Source organism: Indicator indicator, chromosome 3, assembly GCF_027791375.1.
Source record: "Indicator indicator isolate 239-I01 chromosome 3, UM_Iind_1.1, whole genome shotgun sequence".
Lineage (NCBI taxonomy): Eukaryota > Metazoa > Chordata > Aves > Piciformes > Indicatoridae > Indicator > Indicator indicator.
Genome location: NC_072012.1, coordinates 31,613,881 through 31,633,076, shown reverse-complemented (window position 1 = coordinate 31,633,076; position 19,196 = coordinate 31,613,881). Strand labels below are relative to the sequence as shown.

General features: G+C 36.8%; 1 protein-coding gene across 13 annotated transcripts in view; it reads right to left on the bottom strand.

Annotated features, from left to right (window-relative positions):
• Positions 1 to 19,196, bottom strand: part of CADPS2 (calcium dependent secretion activator 2) — a 275,871-nt gene that overhangs the window by 121,701 nt on the left and 134,974 nt on the right. For all 13 annotated transcript variants that reach the window (XM_054399799.1, XM_054399797.1, XM_054399808.1 and 10 more), the window contains exon 8: positions 17,519 to 17,658. In XM_054399799.1, coding sequence (XP_054255774.1) covers positions 17,519 to 17,658 — 140 coding nt within the window. The remainder of the gene's footprint in view (positions 1 to 17,518; positions 17,659 to 19,196) is intronic.

Below are 19,196 nucleotides of genomic sequence, written 5' to 3'. Positions count from 1 at the left end.
AAGAAAGCTTTGATAGTACGGCCCAGTGAATCAGTTTTCTCTTAAGAAACTTTCCCATACAGAATATTTGTAGAATTTTAAAGATACCAAAGAAGCAAAGAGTTCTGACTCCATCTGATTTACTTTTGGAGCTGTAGAAGCAGGACTTCAGGAATACAGAATTTCCACCTGTGAGTAAGCATCAAAGCCATCTACTGAGGTCAGTCTATTCCTGCTACACAGAACTGCTCAGACAAGCAACTGTCTACCCAAAATAGCAATACTAATGTGCTATTCAATTGTAAAACTGCTGCTACATAAAAATAAGACGATTCTCAATATTTAAGAAACATAAGTAGTAACTGATCAATTGGATGTGAGGGGAGGTTTGAGTGGTTACTCCTCGTGGAGTTTTAGAAATACTTCTCTTTAAAAGAGTGTTTGTTTGTATAAATGGGTACAAAGGGTAAAATGCCTTTTATGAGTATTATGGTGATAAATGTAAACCTTTTAGCATTATTCACTGATTATTGTTCAAATCTGAGATTGAGATGTTTTAGTTTCTTTCTCCAAGCAGAACTTTACATGTGTGTTTATGTATATATATACATACACACACACATATGTAAAAAAATTCACAGAATAATATAAACAATCAAAAGTGTGATTCAGTCAGCTGCAATATAATCATATTCCCATCTTCTCCCTTAATTTAACCATGCTGCCCTCCTGTGGATGTCAGGATACATATAATGCAATGGCTAAGAATAAGAAAATCTAGTTAAAATTGATCTCTGCTACCTGTTTGTGATGGGCTTAGAGGGAAGAAAATGCCACTGTGTAACCATAAGAAAGTGGTTAAATTACACTTCAGAGCAAGGACTGTGAAATTTATATTCGAAATAGTTTTAAAATGAATATTTGAAATAAGCAGAGTGTCTTATCATTCCAGAAATCATGTATATATGAGAACACAGTCATACATACTAATCATGCATTTATTCTCAAATTAGGATGAGAACATTCATTGCATAACGACGACTTACTTCACCCGCTGAATTGCCAATGCAGTTGAACACATATATTATAAAGATTATCCAACAACTCAAAAAGCATGGAAATCAGATGCAAAACTATCACTATCGGTAAACTGAAAAAGTCTCAATTGATGAAACTGTAACATTTTTTCCTGGTACAGAGATATCAAACATATCCTGTGGAATCATTGAGTCAAACATATGGTTTGACTCAATTATTGAGTCAAAAAAAAGGGTTTGCAATAGAAGAACCTAAAATTAAGGAACTGTATAATTGATTATTCAAAGAAATTATCTCATGCAGGAAAAAAAAAAGTGATTAATTACATTCCTATACTGCCTCTGTTCTAATAAGCTTTGCTACTATTTAACTGGAAATTTATTATTATGCACTAAAACATTTATATATTTTGAACACATCTATAGTTTGTTAAATTGTTGGTTTGAATCACATCAGTGCGGCAGAGACATCAAACCCACCAAAGTACAATAGCTGGAGTGATACGATGCAGCTGGTTTTCATCTAGACTAAATTTGTAAATGACGGCAAATGATGCTTAAATTTTAATAACAAAGAATGCTTAAAAATATACTGTTCTTTCTGAAGAAGGACTAAAATTTCTAAAAGCTATAAAAGGCAGAGTGACACATTCTGATTCTAAAACATGTTAGAAAGTAAACACTTTTTCTTTAGAATTTTTTTGTCTTTACCTCAGAAATAACAATGAAAACTAATATGTCAAATTTTAAATTAAGCCACTCTTTGCAAAATACTGTCTATATTATTGAAAAGACTATGAAATGAATGTGGAAAAAAAAGTGAAAAACTGTAAGAAAATAATTTGGATGAGACATTTAGTATAGTTACATGCTATTTTGTGCCAATTAGGGAAGTTGCTAACACACCATATCAATAAATAACAGTTGACCTAAAGTAGTGGGGCTAATTAAATGAAATAAGATAATTAAATGCTTCTCAATATACAATAAAAAATTTTGGCTGAAAGTGTTCCATAATGTTGTCTTTTTGTTTTCCTAATACCTGCTTTTCTGCTGAGTTTTAATCAGTGTATCTATATGCATAAAAGATAGATAGTGTCCAGATGTTAATGTGCTGCTGGCAGGAATCAGGTGTTCAATTACAATTTATTGAGTATGCAAGAAAAAACCCAAAGCCTGCCATTAAGTTGAATATATCAAGCTCAATTAAAAATTAATGTAGCACTTATGATTGAATTGAACACTTACATTCTATAATGGCAATAAAATTTTACATGACATTTGATTATTAACTTAATCATACAGTACTAATCTAGAAATCAGTGTTATTGCCTGTTTGAAAATGGATCCTTTGCAATACACAAAAGAACTGCAAAGCTACATTTATACAAGTTGTTGGTTCCTTTTTTTTGACAATTCTTTTTTTTCTTTTTGGCATGCGTAGTGAATGAAAGAACTGCAACTGGAACATTTTTGGAGATGTTAGTCCAGCACAAGGTTTCAGCTACTGGCAATATTTTTTATATTTGATACCAGGCCCAGTTGTGTTGCTTGCATAACAACTCCAATTTTGCCTGAATGCATTAATTACTCAGAATGTGTTTCTAAATGGCTTGACTGAAAGACCCATAAAATGACATCTACCTAATGTGGCACTGGTTCCTAGCCTACGGCCCTTAATGTCAAAGGACCCATTCTGTAGTTTGTGTGTTCAGACTCTTACTTCAGCTTGCCCTTCAAAGGTAAGACTTAGTCAGACAAAAAAGGGCTCTACAGAGCCATAAACATTCAGTTTTAGAAAAGAGCCACAAACATTCGGTTTTAGAAAAGAGACTGGCCATCATGATTCCCACTGAGGGGAGCATATCCTCAGGCAGACTTCTCCACACAAGTACTACTACAACCTGAGTCAAGCTCTTTATTCTCTTCTACTTGGTCAGTGGCATAGTGCATGCCACTTTGAACTTAAAATGGTTTCAAAATTTAAATAAGCTTAAAACAGCAGCGGTCAACATTAGAAAAGTAACTTCTAAGCCACTGATTTACTGAACAAGGGTTACTAGCTTTGTATTTAGGAATCTGTACTCTCACCACAACCATACAATTTTTCATCTTTGGAAAAAAAAATATGAAGAAAATCAGATGATAGCTTTGGGCTGGTAATCTAAGTTATCAGAGGAGCTGGTAAAGTAAGGGAATTTGGTCTGACCCTGATGGAGACTTAGCAGTGGAACTCAAACTTGCACCTGGCTTCTCCTGCCAATTTGTCCCTGGATTACTCCATAAAAGCATCACAAAAAATGATCAAACAGAAGTTCCTGTCTCTTGCTCCAAAGATAAACCAAGCATAGGCTTTAACATTTCACATACATTTTCCACCTACCCGATCTCTTTTATCATTTATGCATGAAGTGAAAAAAAACCAACTCCCACACATTACAAAAAGACAACAGTGTCATTGGACAGACACAGTTAATTTAGGATGGGATTAAATTAGAACAAGTCTGTGACAGTAAGCATGCTAAAAAGATTATTTGTAGTGCAGGGTGAACTCTTCATTACAATTTTTATTTAAATAAAAAGGCAGAGCGAGCTAATCATGCAGACCTCTGTATCAAAGCACTGCTACACTGATGATACTGCAGAAACCACCAGCCTACCAAGGTGATGCCATCATGTTGCTTATTTGGAGATATGGTAAGATACTCAAGCACCCTGACAAAATGGTACAGTATTGAACTGCCAACACAACTGTGTCAACACTTAACAGGATATGGACTATTTAAGGGAGCTGGCTGTGAGGAATATATTATTTAGGTAAAACAACAGAAGTGCAAGGCCATGGGGATTCTGTTACTATGTAAGAATTAAATGCAGTACTGTACTCGATGAAATTATACTACTGTGGAGAGAAAAAAAACCCAAACCACTAAATTGAATTTAGAGAGCTATCTCTGCCTTTATATCCAATACTGTGTTAAAATAATTTTTGCACATACAGATCAGAGTACTATTAATAGAAGTCCACTCTTGGACACAGCACAGCACAACTGACCCTACAGTATCTAACTGAGCCAGCATTCTGGAACACAGAGAGCATTACATTGCTTACCTACTACTAGTATTTAATATTAATGCTACTGTCCTAAGGACCTTTGATTTTGTAAGGATTTATATTTCAAAGGACAAAAATTAGGTTAATTTTACCTTCTTACAAGTAACAGATGGACAATGAAAGTGACAGAAGGACACAACAGGCAGGTGGTATGGCCTCATCCTTGCAGTTAATAGTACTGGCACTCTGTATAGAAATAATGCCAGGCTGTGCAGACCATATGTGATATCAATGTATGTCCAGAGGAAACAAATCTCTCTCAAATTCTATGTCACAGATTAGTGTATGGTACCAAGACATAAGTCAGATCACCTGACAAGAAAGATTGATAAATAAACCACATCTTTTGCCTACATGATACATGTGCTATGTCGATTTGCAGTGAAATAAAGTAATTTAAACAAAATCTAAACACATTATTTCAATGACATTTGGTCCTGCAGTCTGAGAAAAGAAGAATATTGCTTAGGTAAGTATATATAATAATAATGTTACAACTATCATAGTCAGTTACATCTTTATTACTACAGACTCATGAACGTAAGGGAAGTTTCCAGACAACTTTCAGAAGGAACTTAGATGGGAAAAAAAAAAAGTAAAAAATTATAACACAAAATAAAGGAATGTATAATTCAAATTAAGTGTGTTATATATAGGATATACGGCAGGGATACTTGCATGCATTAACATCCCAAAGACAGTTGGCAATAGTTTGGGTGTATCTACACAGTAGGATTTTTTTTCCCCTCCAGTTTTAAGTAAAACTAAAAGTCAGATGTTGTTATGAACAATACGTTTGCAAAGAACTGGGAACCGTGTAACAATAGCATAAAGAAATTTAAGCTAAAAAAAAATCAATCTAAACATTCCGGTCAGAACAGTCTCCTCAAATCATAGAATCAGAAAAACCTCGGATCATAGAATCATTCAGATTGGAAAAGACCCTTGAGATCATTACGCCCAACCATTACCCCTACCCTACCAAGTTTACCACTAAACCATATCACTAAGTGCCACATCTGAATGTCCTTTAAACACATCCTAGGATGGTGACTCAACCCCCTCCCTGGGCATTCCAATGCTTGACCACTTTTTCAGTGACAAAAATTTTCCTAATGTCTAGCCTAAACCTACCCTGGTGCAGCTTGAGGCCGTTCCATCTTGTTCTTTCATTAATTATCTGTGAGGAAAAAACAGCACCTGCCTCTCTATATTGCCCTTTCAGGCAGTTGTAGAGGGCAATAAGCCCTCAGCCTCCTCTTCCTCAAACTAAACAGTCCCAGTTCCCTCAGCCAGTTGTCACTAGACTTATTCTCTAGGCCCTTCCCTAGTTTAGTTGCTCTTCTTTGCACCAACTCCAGCACCTCAATGTCTTGTACTGAGGTGCCCAAAACTGAACACAGTAGTCTAGGTGTGGCCTCACCAATGCTGAGTACAGGAGGACAATCACTTCCTTACTCCTGATGGTCACAATATTTCTGAGTATTCAGAATGCCATCAGCTTTCTTTGCTATCTGGGCACACTCCTGGCTCATATTCTGCTGCTTGTCGATTAGAACCCCCAACTTTTCACAAGCCTGTAGTGTCTCATGGGGCTGTTGTGGTCCAAGTGCAGGACCTGGCACTTGGCCTTGTTGAAGCTCATACTATGGATCTCGGTCCATTGATCCCATCTGTCTAGGTGTCTCTGCAGAGCCTCCCTACCCTCATGCAGATGAACACTCCCACCTAACTTGGTGTCATCTGCAAATTTACTAATGTTGCACTCAAACTCCTCATCGAGTTTATTGATGAAGATGTTTAACAGAAGTGGTCCCAACACTGAACCCTGAGGAACACCACTTGTGACCGACGGCCAGCTGGATTTAACTCCTCTGACCACCACTCTTCAGGCCCAGCCGTCCAGTCAGTGCTTTATCCAGCAGAGCATGTGTTGAATCAAGCCATGACCAGACAGTTTTTCATAAGAATTCCACGGGAAACAGTGTCAAAGGCTTTGCAGAAGTCCAAGTACACAGTATCTACAACCTTTCCCTCATCCATTAGGTAGGTCATCTTGTCATAGAAGATCAGGTTTGTCAGGCAGGACTTGCCTTTCATAAACCCACACTGACTGGGTCTGATCCCCTGGTTGTCCTCTATATGGTGCATAACAGCACTCAAGATGATCTGTTCCATGGCCTTTCCAAGCACCGAGGGCAGACTTTGTCATCATGTTTCCTCTTTCATCAAGTAATAGATGGAGATTATCCCTAGTTAGTCCTTTTGTTGTTAATGTATTTATAGAAACATGTTGTATTGTCCTTAACAGCTGTAGCTAGGTCAAGTTCTAGCTGGGCTTTGGCTCCCCTGATTTTCTGCCAACATCTTTATAGCACTCAGGAGAGACCTGTTCCCTCTTCCAAAGGCCATAAACTCTCTGTTTGTTCCTGAGGTCCAGCCAAAGGTCCCTATTCAGCCAGGCCAGTCTCCTTCCCCAATAACTTGTTTTTTGGCACATTAAGATAGCCTGCTTCAGTGCATCTAAGACTTCCTTCTTAAAGTATGGACTTCTGTATGCTTCAGGACTGCCTCCCAAGGGATTTCATCAATCAGTCTCCTGAAGAGGCCAAAGTTTGCCCTCCAGAAGTCGAAGGTGGCAGTTTTACTATCCCCACTCCTTACTTCCCCAAGAACTGGAAATGTTATCATTTAATGATTGCTATACCCTCAGCAGCCTCCAACCTTTACTTACCCCACAAGTTCTCTGTTCACGAGAAGCAGGCTGAGGAGGGCCATCTTCCCTGGTTGGCTTCCTCACCAGCTGTGTCAGGAAGTTATCTTCCACACACACCAGGAACCTCTGGGACTGTTCCCTCTCTGCTGTATTGTATTTCCAATAGACAGATGTTGAAGTCTCCCATAAGACTACTGGGAAGTTCCCACTAATCTGAACTTATTACTGCAAATTTTAGAACACCTCTGGTGAGTTAAATTTAACTGTTCATCATTTATTGTAGCAAAAATAAGCAATCTAATCCATGTCCTCATTTCAGTAAGACAAATGATACACAGGAAAAAAGATCACCTGCCTATATTTCAGTTCAGGTACATGTAGTGACTGCTAGTCCACCAGCTCAGTTATTTTGAAGCTTAATTACCACCTGCTTTGTTATTTTTAATTGAAGTACAGGAAAAAAATCCTTTTCGCACATTAATAGCTTTCTGATGTTGTGATTGAAATGCTTTCAGTAATAGGCATCCCTCTGTTTAGCTTTTATTCTTTATACTTTTGAAAACAAAGCACACATTTACAATGCAGTACTGACTATGGGGATTCTCCATGCCTAATCAGTTATGCATACTCAATCCTTTTGAAGGCAGGGAGATACTATTGTTAAAGTTATCATAAAAAGACAACCACTCAACTTGTATCATTTTGCTCATTACGGAGATGAAGAAAACTCATATTAAGATTTTTTAGAAGCATGCAACTTCTCGGTGAAACACAGGAAAAAGGAGGACCCTATATAAACAGTCTTAATATTTTTTTAATGCTAGAGTAGAATAATTATTTAAATAGAAATTACATATTCATGAGAGTAGATTATTGAATTTATTTTCAATTATTTTACTTCATGTTCTAAAAAGTTATGAGTAAAAACAAACCAATCTTTTCTAAAAATAAATAAGTTATATTTTAAGCTTTCTGAGTATTAACCTTGCTTAATTCACAGATCTTTTTCACATAAAGTCTGCTGTGGTTAAGATAAATGAATTTGGATCTAAATTTGTAACTCGGCTTTTACAAATATTTCAGATTAATTACTATGGAATGAATGAAGAATAATACCTTAATTAGTAATGCTTCTCTTGGCAATTAGGATTCTTTTGGCTTTTCTTAGCAATTAAAGTGGCAGCGGCATATCATTAAGGTCTTCAAGATTCCCCATGCCTCCTCAGAAGCAATTACTGTGGGAAGCATTGAAAATCAGGCTCATAGCTATAATACGTTCTCTAAGGATCTAACAGCAGGATAAACATTCTTATCTCCCTTCCATTGCAATTTTGCATTAACCCATTATCATTATCCAATCAATCATTAACGTTATTTTAACGTGTCATTTTTCATGAAGTTCAATTTTCGTTTTTAAAAAGTAACTGGTTGCAGTCAATTGATTTTGTCAAAGGGTATAATATTAAAATAATGTAAATGAAGATAGTTAACACATTGGCACTTTCCTCCATTGCACAATGAAACACCAGCACTTAGCACAATTTAAACTAGCGTAAAAGGACATACGGCTATGAGACATCTTGGATAATAACAGTAAGGCATCCATACATCACTAAAAGTGAGTTTAAAACCATGCCATTCTATCATGCTGCTTATAACATACACTGGGAATTTTTACCTTAGTATATACAAGCATACGGTGCCTTATGAATGCAAAAACGAGGATAGATGTTGCAGATTTTAGCAAGAAATATAAGATAAATATAGCTACCTGAAATGACATTTTTTGACCTTCCAACTGAACAAAAAAATATACTCCATTGCTATTGGGACCAAATTTTAAAATGTTTATTAATGATGGGCCAAAATTTGACCATTATTTCTGCTGAAATGTAAAGTCATTGTTTCAATAGTCAAATTTTGTGTTAGTTTCTCAGTGGTTTCATTCCATGTGTCAGAAGTTCTTGAAATACTTCAGTTTACTCTGTGCTGGGATTTATGAAACTTCTTTTGCAGAGTGAGATACTCACAGGTTTGCATTTGAGGTCTTGACTCTTTTGAGCCAGCAACTACCTGAGAGTTACTGTTGAAAGAATTTTAATCTCCTTTTCCTAAGTTTTAGTAAAAAGCTCTTACAGTTTCGAAAGAACCGTGAATAGCAAAGTCACAGATCAGCAGTACCAGTCCTTCCCAGTTCAAGGTATTCAGCACTGATTACATTTCATGAAATATTCTGAAGTTTGCAGCCAGGATACTGTTTCTGAAATATCATTCTATGGGATCATTCACTGAATAGTGAAAATATGGTCTGCACATATAAATATGTGGTGCTGGATATTAAATGACATTAAATGACACCAAGGCACTTTCATAACTTCCTGTTTGTATATGAACTACAGGTCATCTCAAAAGGTCTGATGTTGCAAATGACAGTGGACAATCTCTGTAGCATATTTGTAGAAAAAAATACCTCTTAAATGTGATTAAGACTAATTAGGAGTAATTGTAATAAAGTTATAAAGAGCACCCATATTTATTACAACTCTCCTGTTCATATGACAGGATAAGAAAATGCTTTGTCAAACCTAGAGATGTTAAAAATAGAAATCAAGTGTGTATGCTGCCAAATAGAAAAGCAAGATGTATCAGAGGACATCACAAAGTCTAACACCAGAGCAAAGAAAAAATCATCACAGGAATTTTAACTAAAGTGACATTTATTTCATATAAAATACCTTCTTATTTTTCTAATAATATATACACAGAGACTATTTTATCTCTAAAGCTCAACAGTTACAACTAGTAATGAACCAAAGAAATACCAGTAGAAGTGGTTTCTCCTAACTGTGTACATACCTGTAGCAAAATCATCTTACTCTCTGTCAAAGTAGCCCAAGTTTAACGTGAAATAAAAGAACAAGTAGCTTTTAAAGATAAATTAGGCAGCTATGCATAGTATATTTCTGACCTGAATTTATATTTGAGAAACTGAATTAGGTAGAAGCAAAAAGACGACATGACAGAAGCCTACTTTTTGCTGTGGTAATTCATCTTTCCAAAGCTTTCTTGCCTGGTGATTAGGCATTTATTTTAGTTTAGTACATAATCTATACTTCTATTGAATGCAACTATGTTCTATCATCTGCAGTGTCAAGGCATTCCTCCCTATTTAGTGTCTTTGAGAAAAACCAGAGAACTCTGACATAACCTAAATAACCTAAATTGTTAGGCTGCTGGAGTAACACCATATGACTAAATGATCAGAAAAAGGATTACAAACTATCTGGTATTATGCAAAATGTGCAAAGTTCAAATAAACTCAACAGTTTCTTCTATCTTACTTTCCTTATGCTTCCCAGACTTGCTGTTCACAAACTGAAAAATAAGCCTCCTACAAAAGGACAGCAAGAACCTTCATCTTCAAAGCAGCACCTGTAGTATACTCCGATACCAATTTTTAAGCTGGATGAAAAAGTGCAGTAGCAACAAACAGAAAGCTAGATGGTGCTAAGATACTGACTTGCATGCCTACAACTACATGTGCTGCAGACAAACTGGGAAAGACAAACCAAATGATATAAAGAGATTCAGAAGAGTTTATCTATGTAGATTAAGAAATACTATACTTAGATAAGTATCCACTTACCTTAACATTTGATTGAGGCAACTGTATTATGGTGATAAGAAATGAAAAAAAAGTGACAGTGGTCTCTCGGATAAATTTCTACCTTTTGTTAAGAGAAAAATGTTACTGCCTCCACAAGTGAAAAAAAAGTATTTTCAGTAACTGCTGAAAAATAATGTAGAAAGTTTTTGCCTTTATCTCATGGGAAATAACACTAAGTGAAGAAGTTAGTGCTACATATTACCATATTATAACAAGCATTACTAAGATGCTGCATACGTACAGGCTTCTGACACTTTTCTTCACTTTGAAGCAATTGTATACCTTCTTGCTCTAAGAGAAACTCAACTTGATATCTTAGTTTAGCCAAAATTTTATTTCTATTTCTTCTTTATAGTGCTGATAAATTAGTTAGAACTATTCTGACATTCCAGTGTTTCAGTTCAAGCAGGGAAAGTTCCGAAACCAGTTCTGAATTCACTATATGCAACAGAAAGGCCTATCTATGACAGGGAGCGTGCAGCACTTGCTAAGAGAAGTGTGATTGTATTTATGATGTCTTACTTTATCTGTAAAAGTAACCCAGCAATGAAATAGAACCATTTCAAAGTGGCCACCTTGCATAATTCTCTGAAATAACGATACTGGTGGCAGATCTCATCTTCAGATGAGCCTTCAGATTACACATCTTGGAGTTATAAAGCTAATTCTATTTCTCCTCCTGCCATTTTGCTAGGTCACCATGGACAAGCAGCACAAAAGAACGGGTACCATCACTATTCTGGCTAACTTCAATGTCCCTGTGGCCTTTAGCTAATTTCTGAGCTCACTAGTAACTATGACAATAGTTTACCCAGGTAACAGTCACACACTACGGCCCTACCCACGAAGAGGTAGCAGACCTCAGCGCTAGCCCCAGCTTGGTTGCCTGTGATTTTGGGTGATCTCTGATGATTCCTGTGCTTCATTTCAGTGATTTGTAAAACAGAGAATTATACTCGCCTTCCACTACAAGGAACTCTTTCATCAATAGGTGACAAGTGTCAGAAAAACGAGAGAGGAAAATTACTTATTCTCTATTACAGCACCTTGGAAGACTGCTAACCAGTGCATTCATCTCACAGATTTGTTTTAGCTTTAAAAACACAGCAGCAGAAAGAGAAATCTGATATTTCAGTCACATACTGGAACCAGTAGCTGTATTGATTGTTTATAAACGCTTTAACAGAAAATCTGGGCTGTACATACTCAAGTGCCTTTAGAATGTATATTCCAGACACAAAAGCTTAAGAAATTAAAGGTATAACATTTCTATATGAATCATGTCATAGCAGAAAGTAGACCAGAACTTCTAAGAACGAATTTTGTATTTCAAATCTTGGAAAAAGTTTTGGACAAGAACTATGATGAAATGTTTTCCTTTGGAAGTTAACTGCAAATGTAATACTACTGTGTAATATTTTCCTGTTAAGATGTTCAATTTGTAAGAATTTAGTTTTATGTTATTATGTATTTTCCTTTTTCAGTATGATCATTGAGCATTATTAATCCTTTTAAAGCAAGCTATTTGACAAATTCTCAGTATTCATTTTTTACTTCTATATTGGAAGCAACAAAATAATACCCTTTAGTAACCACTAGGCTATGCTAACAGACAACTTAAGTGAAAAATTCTACTTTTAAAAATAATGCATGTCTTCAACGCACATGGATGTGCAAAGCCACATTAAAAAATGCCAACACATTCTAAGAAATACTTACAGTAACCCACATATCCTGATGGATTAACCTGTCCTGTCTGTTTTCAACTCTAATCTCATGATGAGTTACAGAAAGCCAAGTGGGCACTTCTGAAGCGAACAGTACTTTCCTAACACTGCTATTCTACCTCAGCAGAAATAAAAAGGATTCTGGCATTTTATATATGATAGATCAAATTTTGCTTAATTTTGATGATGATTTTAGATTCAAGATTGCAACAGAAAAAAGTAATACAAATGTTTAACCCACCATTCTTTCTGTATAGATGTTAGCTTTACTGCTAAAGAAGATTGAAAAATATCTTGTATGTGCTTTGCATTTTAGACAAGGAAAAGGTCAGCACGTTGTATGAGAAGACGACAAATAGATTACAAACCACGAGAAAGGAATCTGAAGTATCACGAATTGCCAGTAATTGGAACTGTTCTACAAATCCTCATTAATGAGTGACATTTACCTTGTTATTACTCAGAATTTCTAGGTATGCATGCTTCCCCTGGTAATCTGTTGATATACTTTAAATAGAGAGGGATGATTATATATCCTTTGGGTTGCTTCATAATTTGAGAGCCTTTCATGAAAGAATAAAAGTATGCCTAAAATAAGTAATAGGATTAAGTGTACTGTAAAACATGAGTATTCCTTATTTTTAAGCTTACATCAGGATGCACAGCAGAATCACAGAATGTTTCCATGATAAAGTGTTTTTATAAAATTCACATTAGTGGAGTAACACTAGATTAGATATTTGAATGTGTCAACATAAATACTAGTGTAAAAGTCATGTAGTTAGCAAAGCTATTTCTTTTTCACAGAGGTATCAATGAACCACAACTGAGATTCATAGCTGTGTTGAATAGTAAAGATTTTTATTTCTTACTCTCAGAAAGGTTGCAATTTATAATGAAAAAATGTCTCAAGTTTATAATTTTATTTGAAACATGATTATTTATTATGACTGTGGAAACCACAAAAGGCAACATGATCTGTAGGTTCTAAGTCCAGAATAAAATTTGTGAAATAATAATCTCAGTTTGAGTAAAAGACAGTAAAATCTGTAAAATTGAATATTCTTGAAGCATAAATGTGAGGCAGGTTTTGAAGTCTTTCAGCACATCCCCTGTGTCAATATGTAAAGTCAGTCTTAAATAGAAGAAACTTTTCTAAAGGAGTAAAACTGCAAACCCGGGGCTAGCTTGGGCCTGTAAACTTGCAATTAGCTGAACCAGCAGAAACTCAAATATTGCAGCATAGCTCCAATATGTGAAAAGATGGTTTCTTACTACCATTATTATTTTTTTAAAATCATGATAGATCATTAATTTAAAAACCCACTTCTTTCTGCAATTGGCTGTGAGGTAAACTTTTAATTAAATTTTGACTATAATTTGAACTGAAAGGCATTATCTAATGCCAGGAGATTGTGTTTTCCTCCTAGGAGAACTACATGGCTTGTGTATGGTAGCTCGTTGACTCAGACTGACACAGAAAATATAAATCGTCTAGGTCAAAGATTGGGCAAAGAAAGCATGAGATGCTTCTGAAAAATAAACTGAGTAATTAGAACTTAACTGGGATAATCACATTGGCTACATTTGAATTCTGTTATTAGGGTTGTAAAATCCAACTTGCTGACATGACATTCCAGCAGCAAAGATGATCACATTCTTTCATCCTTCCCCCCCTGCCCCACCCTTCTGTATATTCTATGATACTGTGCTTAATTATCTGACCACATATTAAAATAAACAACCTCCCCTCAAACATTTTGTCTATTCAGGATAGCAATGGCTGCCTTCCAGTTCTTCAACACTTTTTCTCCTATGGCCTGTTTCATGGCATGTTACACCAATACTGCCTTACAGAGAGAACTGAGTCATTTGCCTTCCTGTAATACCATCCATCATCCACCATATGATTCCACCTTCTTCACAGATGAGGATTTCTCGTATAACAGTGTCAGTTCAGAACCAGAACAGCTTTAATCTATGTGTTGATGTCAGTGGAAATCTCTCTTTAAAAAATTAGCAAATGACCACTTATATTCATCTTGCAAGTCAAGAGAATCACAGAATCATAGAATGGTAGGTGTTGGAAAAGATCATCTAGTCTAACCTCCTGGCTGATGCAGGTATGACTAGATCAGATTCCACAGGAACACATCCAGGTGGGTTTTGAGTCTGCAGAAGACTCCACAACCCCTCTGGACAGACGGTTCCAGTGCTCCATCAAGGTAAGTAAGTTTCTCCCTAAGTTCAGGTGAAACCTCCTGTGTTCTAGTTTGTACCATTGCCCTCTGTCCTGTCACTGGGTACCACTGGCTCCATCCTCATGACTTCCAATATGCATTTATAAGTCTTCTCCAGTCCCCTAATCCTCTTTGTGGCTCTCTATTGGACTCTCTTTGATGTGTTGTTTCTATCTTACTCCATTTGTGCTAAGCCTACAACACATGAAAGTAGTTTACATGAAAGCTGAGAAGGAAATACTAGCTGCAATTTTATTTAAGCAGTATAGACTAAATATGAAATATCAAATATTATACTGCTTGTACATCATTGATTTAAAATAAAGCAATTTGTGAATACCAAATGGCTTAGGTTTTGCCAGAATAGGGATTGAATGGTACAAGGATAGAGAAACTGCTCAGCTTCCAAGAAAGAGAGCACCAGGATATACATCATAAACACAGGCTTTTATTTGATTTCACATATATTTGTGGTGGAAGAGTCCATACAGTCCACCTTCACTGCCTAGGTTTTGTAGATGAATTTTTAGGTAATAATCATTACAGCTAATGGTTATAAAGAAATTGAACCATTGACTGACCTTCAGTGTTTATTTAGAAATGTATTTCTAACCTGTAGGCACATTGCCTGGAGAACAGTAGCAGCATTGACCCTGAAGTAAAACAAAGAAGTAAACAACTGTGCCAGGAGATTAGGATTCAAAATCAATGTAAGTAACCACCAGCAGCAGATGAAAAGGATTAATGATTGAATTATATTACTGAAAGTAATAGAATATTGAAAGTGTTGGGCTAGGTGCATGGGAACCCTGATGTAGCTTCCTTGTGGAGTACGCAACTGAAGCAGGTCATGTGCAAGTTAGATGCATCTGTTGTATATTATTCATTAGTGCTGTTGTTCAAGCCCTGCCAATCCCACAGCCACCTTTTGGCAATCCACTGAAGAACACAGGCAGCATCACACCACCCCTGCAGCATTCACTGCTTCAGATGGTTGAATACCTGCCAGCAGCAGGATTAGATAAAATCTGGACTGAGTGAAAACTGGACTGAATCTAGACAAGGACATGCCACAATTACCAGACTATTTCAGGAGTGTTTGGTGAATGCAAGGTAATGAGGTGGGGACTGACAGAGACCATCATGCTTTAGAACAGACAAACACTCTTCTCTCTTCCCTACATCCTCTCCACTCCAACTTAAGTCATCCCAGTCTCCGTGCTCTTTCCTGCTACGTTATCCCATTCCCTTATTCATGCATTTGTAGCCTTACTTCTAGGTTTTCTCATCTCAATCTCTGTTTCCAAACACAGTACGTCCAGTTTCCCTGTTGGCTCTACAACTGATTCCCCTTCCCTTTTCTTGCAGTTCTTGGTCATCAGCCACAAGCGTCCAGCCAGAAAGCCTCATTATTACAATTTTGATCATTTCTGTCTAAGTTTTACAAAACCAAAATGAAAGCTGAGATTGATACCTAGGAAATTTCAGCCCAACCAATCAGAATTTTGACAAAATTTACATACATATCGAATATAGGAAGTTTTGGCAATTGCTTTCTGTATGCAATGAGCAGGATATTAACAGAAAATGAAAAAGATATTAAAATAGTACAGCCACTCAGTTTGCAGATAACACCAAACAGAGTAGTGTGGTTGACATGCCTGAGGGATGGGATGCCACCCAGAGGGACCTAGACGAGCTTAAGAAGCAGGCCCGTGTAAACCTCAGGAGATTCAAGCAAGGCCAAGTGCAAAGTCCCACACCTGGGTCAGGGCTATCCTTGATATCAGTAGAGGCTGGGAGATGATAGAATCGAGAGCAGCATTATGGAGAAAGACTTGGGGGTTATCGACATTTAGCCCATAGCTGGGACTAAACTACAGCAGTTGCTCTATCTCCCTGGCAGAGAAGTGGAATTGGGAAAAGGAGACTCACAGGTTGAAATGAAAACAGACTTTATGAAACAGCCAAGCTGGTACCAATGCCAATACAAGACACAGAGAGAGCTATCCTCAGCCCAGCAAGTGTGCAGCAGTCACAATATCCAGGAAGGCAATCCTGAGGAGCGGGAGAGGAAAGAGGAGCAGGAGAAGAGTCCAAGAAGGATGCTCTAGCAGAAAGGTCCTGTTCCCGTGCCACCCCCCTCCCCCCAACAAACTTCATTATGCTGAGTGTGGTGCTGATGGTATGGGTACACCTCTGAGGTGACTGGAGTCAGCTCTCTTGGCTGATTCAGAGCCGCTAATGGTATGCAGCCCATGGCTGGGCCTGGGATTGGTTTGGATGACCTTTAAAGTTTTCTTACAACACAAACCATTCTATGTCTCTATGATTCTATGTTTAATATTCTCTCTCTCTTTTATATTTTCTTTATCTAAATGTACTTCTACTTCATTCAGAAGAAATTAAAAGAATGGAAAACAGCCCTGGTAATTGCTTCATAAGTATAGATACAGCCTTGCTTAATATCAGCAATACTATCTGTTTTTGCAGTTGGGATGAGGAATAGGGGTGGCAGTTGGCTCAGGGAGCTGTCTTTATTAATATTCTATTCCATATAGTTTCAGCTTAAGAAAAAAATATCCTTAAACTGGTATTCATACATCAATTCCTTTCAAGAGAAACACCACATGGTGGACAGAGAAAGAAAAAGACTATGTTGCAAGTGCTGTCACATTCAGGTATATAATCAATCCTATTTTAATTGAAAAATATGTTTCTTCTAAATACCAACCTATTTTTTTCCAAAGAGCTATAAATTGTAACATTCAAAAATGACATCATATGACACCATGAAGTTCTTCATTTCAGAGGTAGCTCATCATCCGGCTTTACACATCACTGAACATCTGAAATGAATGTTATTCCTAACTATTCAAACTTTATGTAGAAAATGAGGATATAAAATGATGCCATATTATAGGAACTATACTACATATTTATAACGATTTACAGACTTTATGGTTTTAGCTACACATGCCTAAACACAGACAAAACGAGGCAAAATAATACAGAGAGACAGATAATGAACACTTACCCACAGTGCTTCATGTGAGGTGGTTTATCCATTCTCACTGCCAGTTTAATTTTCAGGTCATTGTCCTGGCTGTTTTTGGGGACTATCATTTTATGCAGATCAGGTGACTTTGGGCTATTAGATGTTGGATATAACACCACCTGCAAGTCATAAAATAAAAATTTCAATGAGTTGATACAAAAAAAATCTACTTGTCTTCAATAGAAATTTTAATGCAGGGAAGATTCTTGCTGCATCTCCCCCAGTCTGAAAGATGGCTGAAAAAGGTTTCATCAATCTAATAAACCAGCTGATTCAATCTTATTTAGACAAATTTCAGAAACAGCCCAGAAGGCAAATTACATCCTGGGCTGCATCAAAAGATGTGTTGCCAGCAGATCCAGAGAGGTGATTCTGCCACTTTGCTCTGGTGAGACCTCACCTGGAGTACTGCATCCAGGTCTGCAGCCCTCATTATAGGAAAGACATGGACCTTATGGAGAGGTCCAGAGGAGAGCCAGGAGAATGATCAGGAGGTTGAAGCTGCTACAAAGACAGGCTGAGGGAGCTGGGGGTTGTTGAGCCTGGAAAAGAGGAGGCTCTGGGAAGACCAAATTGCAGACTTGCAGTACCTGAAAGGGGCCTACAAGAAGGATGGAAAGTGACAGTTTACAAAGGCCTATGGTGATAGAACAAGGGGCAATGACTTCACACTAGAGAACAGCAGATTTAGATTGGGTGTTAGGAACAGGTTCTTTACTATGAGGGTGGTAGAACACTGGAACAGGTTCCTCAGGGAGGTGGTTGGGGCCCCAATCCCTGGAGATATTCAAGGTGAGGCTTGACAGGGCTCTGGGCAACCTGATCTAGTTGAGGATGTCCCTGCTGACTGGAGGCAGAGGTTGGATTAGATGACCTTCAGAGGTCCGACTAGATGACCTTCAGAGGTCCATTCCAACCCAGACCATTCTATGATTCTATGATTCTTACAAATAGGAATTTTCATATTATGAGTTAATAAAATTTCCTCCTTTGTTAATTCATTCTGAATTAAATTTTAAACCAAAATGAACAATTGACACTCAAAAATGGTCATGTAAAATTAAACAGGAACCTGGACTTTTATGTTACTCAGTGCTCTGCTGGAAGCATTCTATTGAACGACTTGCTGTAGCATTACACAATGGATTGCCCTTCAAGCAGAGCCATATATACCCTTTATTACCAACTCCATTTTCTGATAATTATCATTAATACAAGCCAATTACAGTAAAAATGACAGAAACTGGAGATTAATTTCAAAGCATCTTTGCTGCAAATGGAATATAATAAATGTAACATACTAAGTCCAGTTCACATATGATAATGACACAAAACCTTTGCTTAATCTACAGTGGTAGACATATTAAAAAAATTAAACTAAATATAATTTAATTTTTAAAATATATATATTTCTTGATAGTTTTACTATCAATTTAAATATTTACCATCCTGAAAGTTTATCCATTTATAGTCAGTACAATAACATATTACTACTTCATGAAATCCTTACCCAGTCACACATTTAGTAGTCAAATGCTGCTGAAACATAATTTTGTTTCATTCTTATACTGAGTACTACTTTTGAATCAATTTCGACTCTAAAATACACTATCCGGGAGACTTTTATAACATTTGGTGAGTTCTGAATTATCACCAA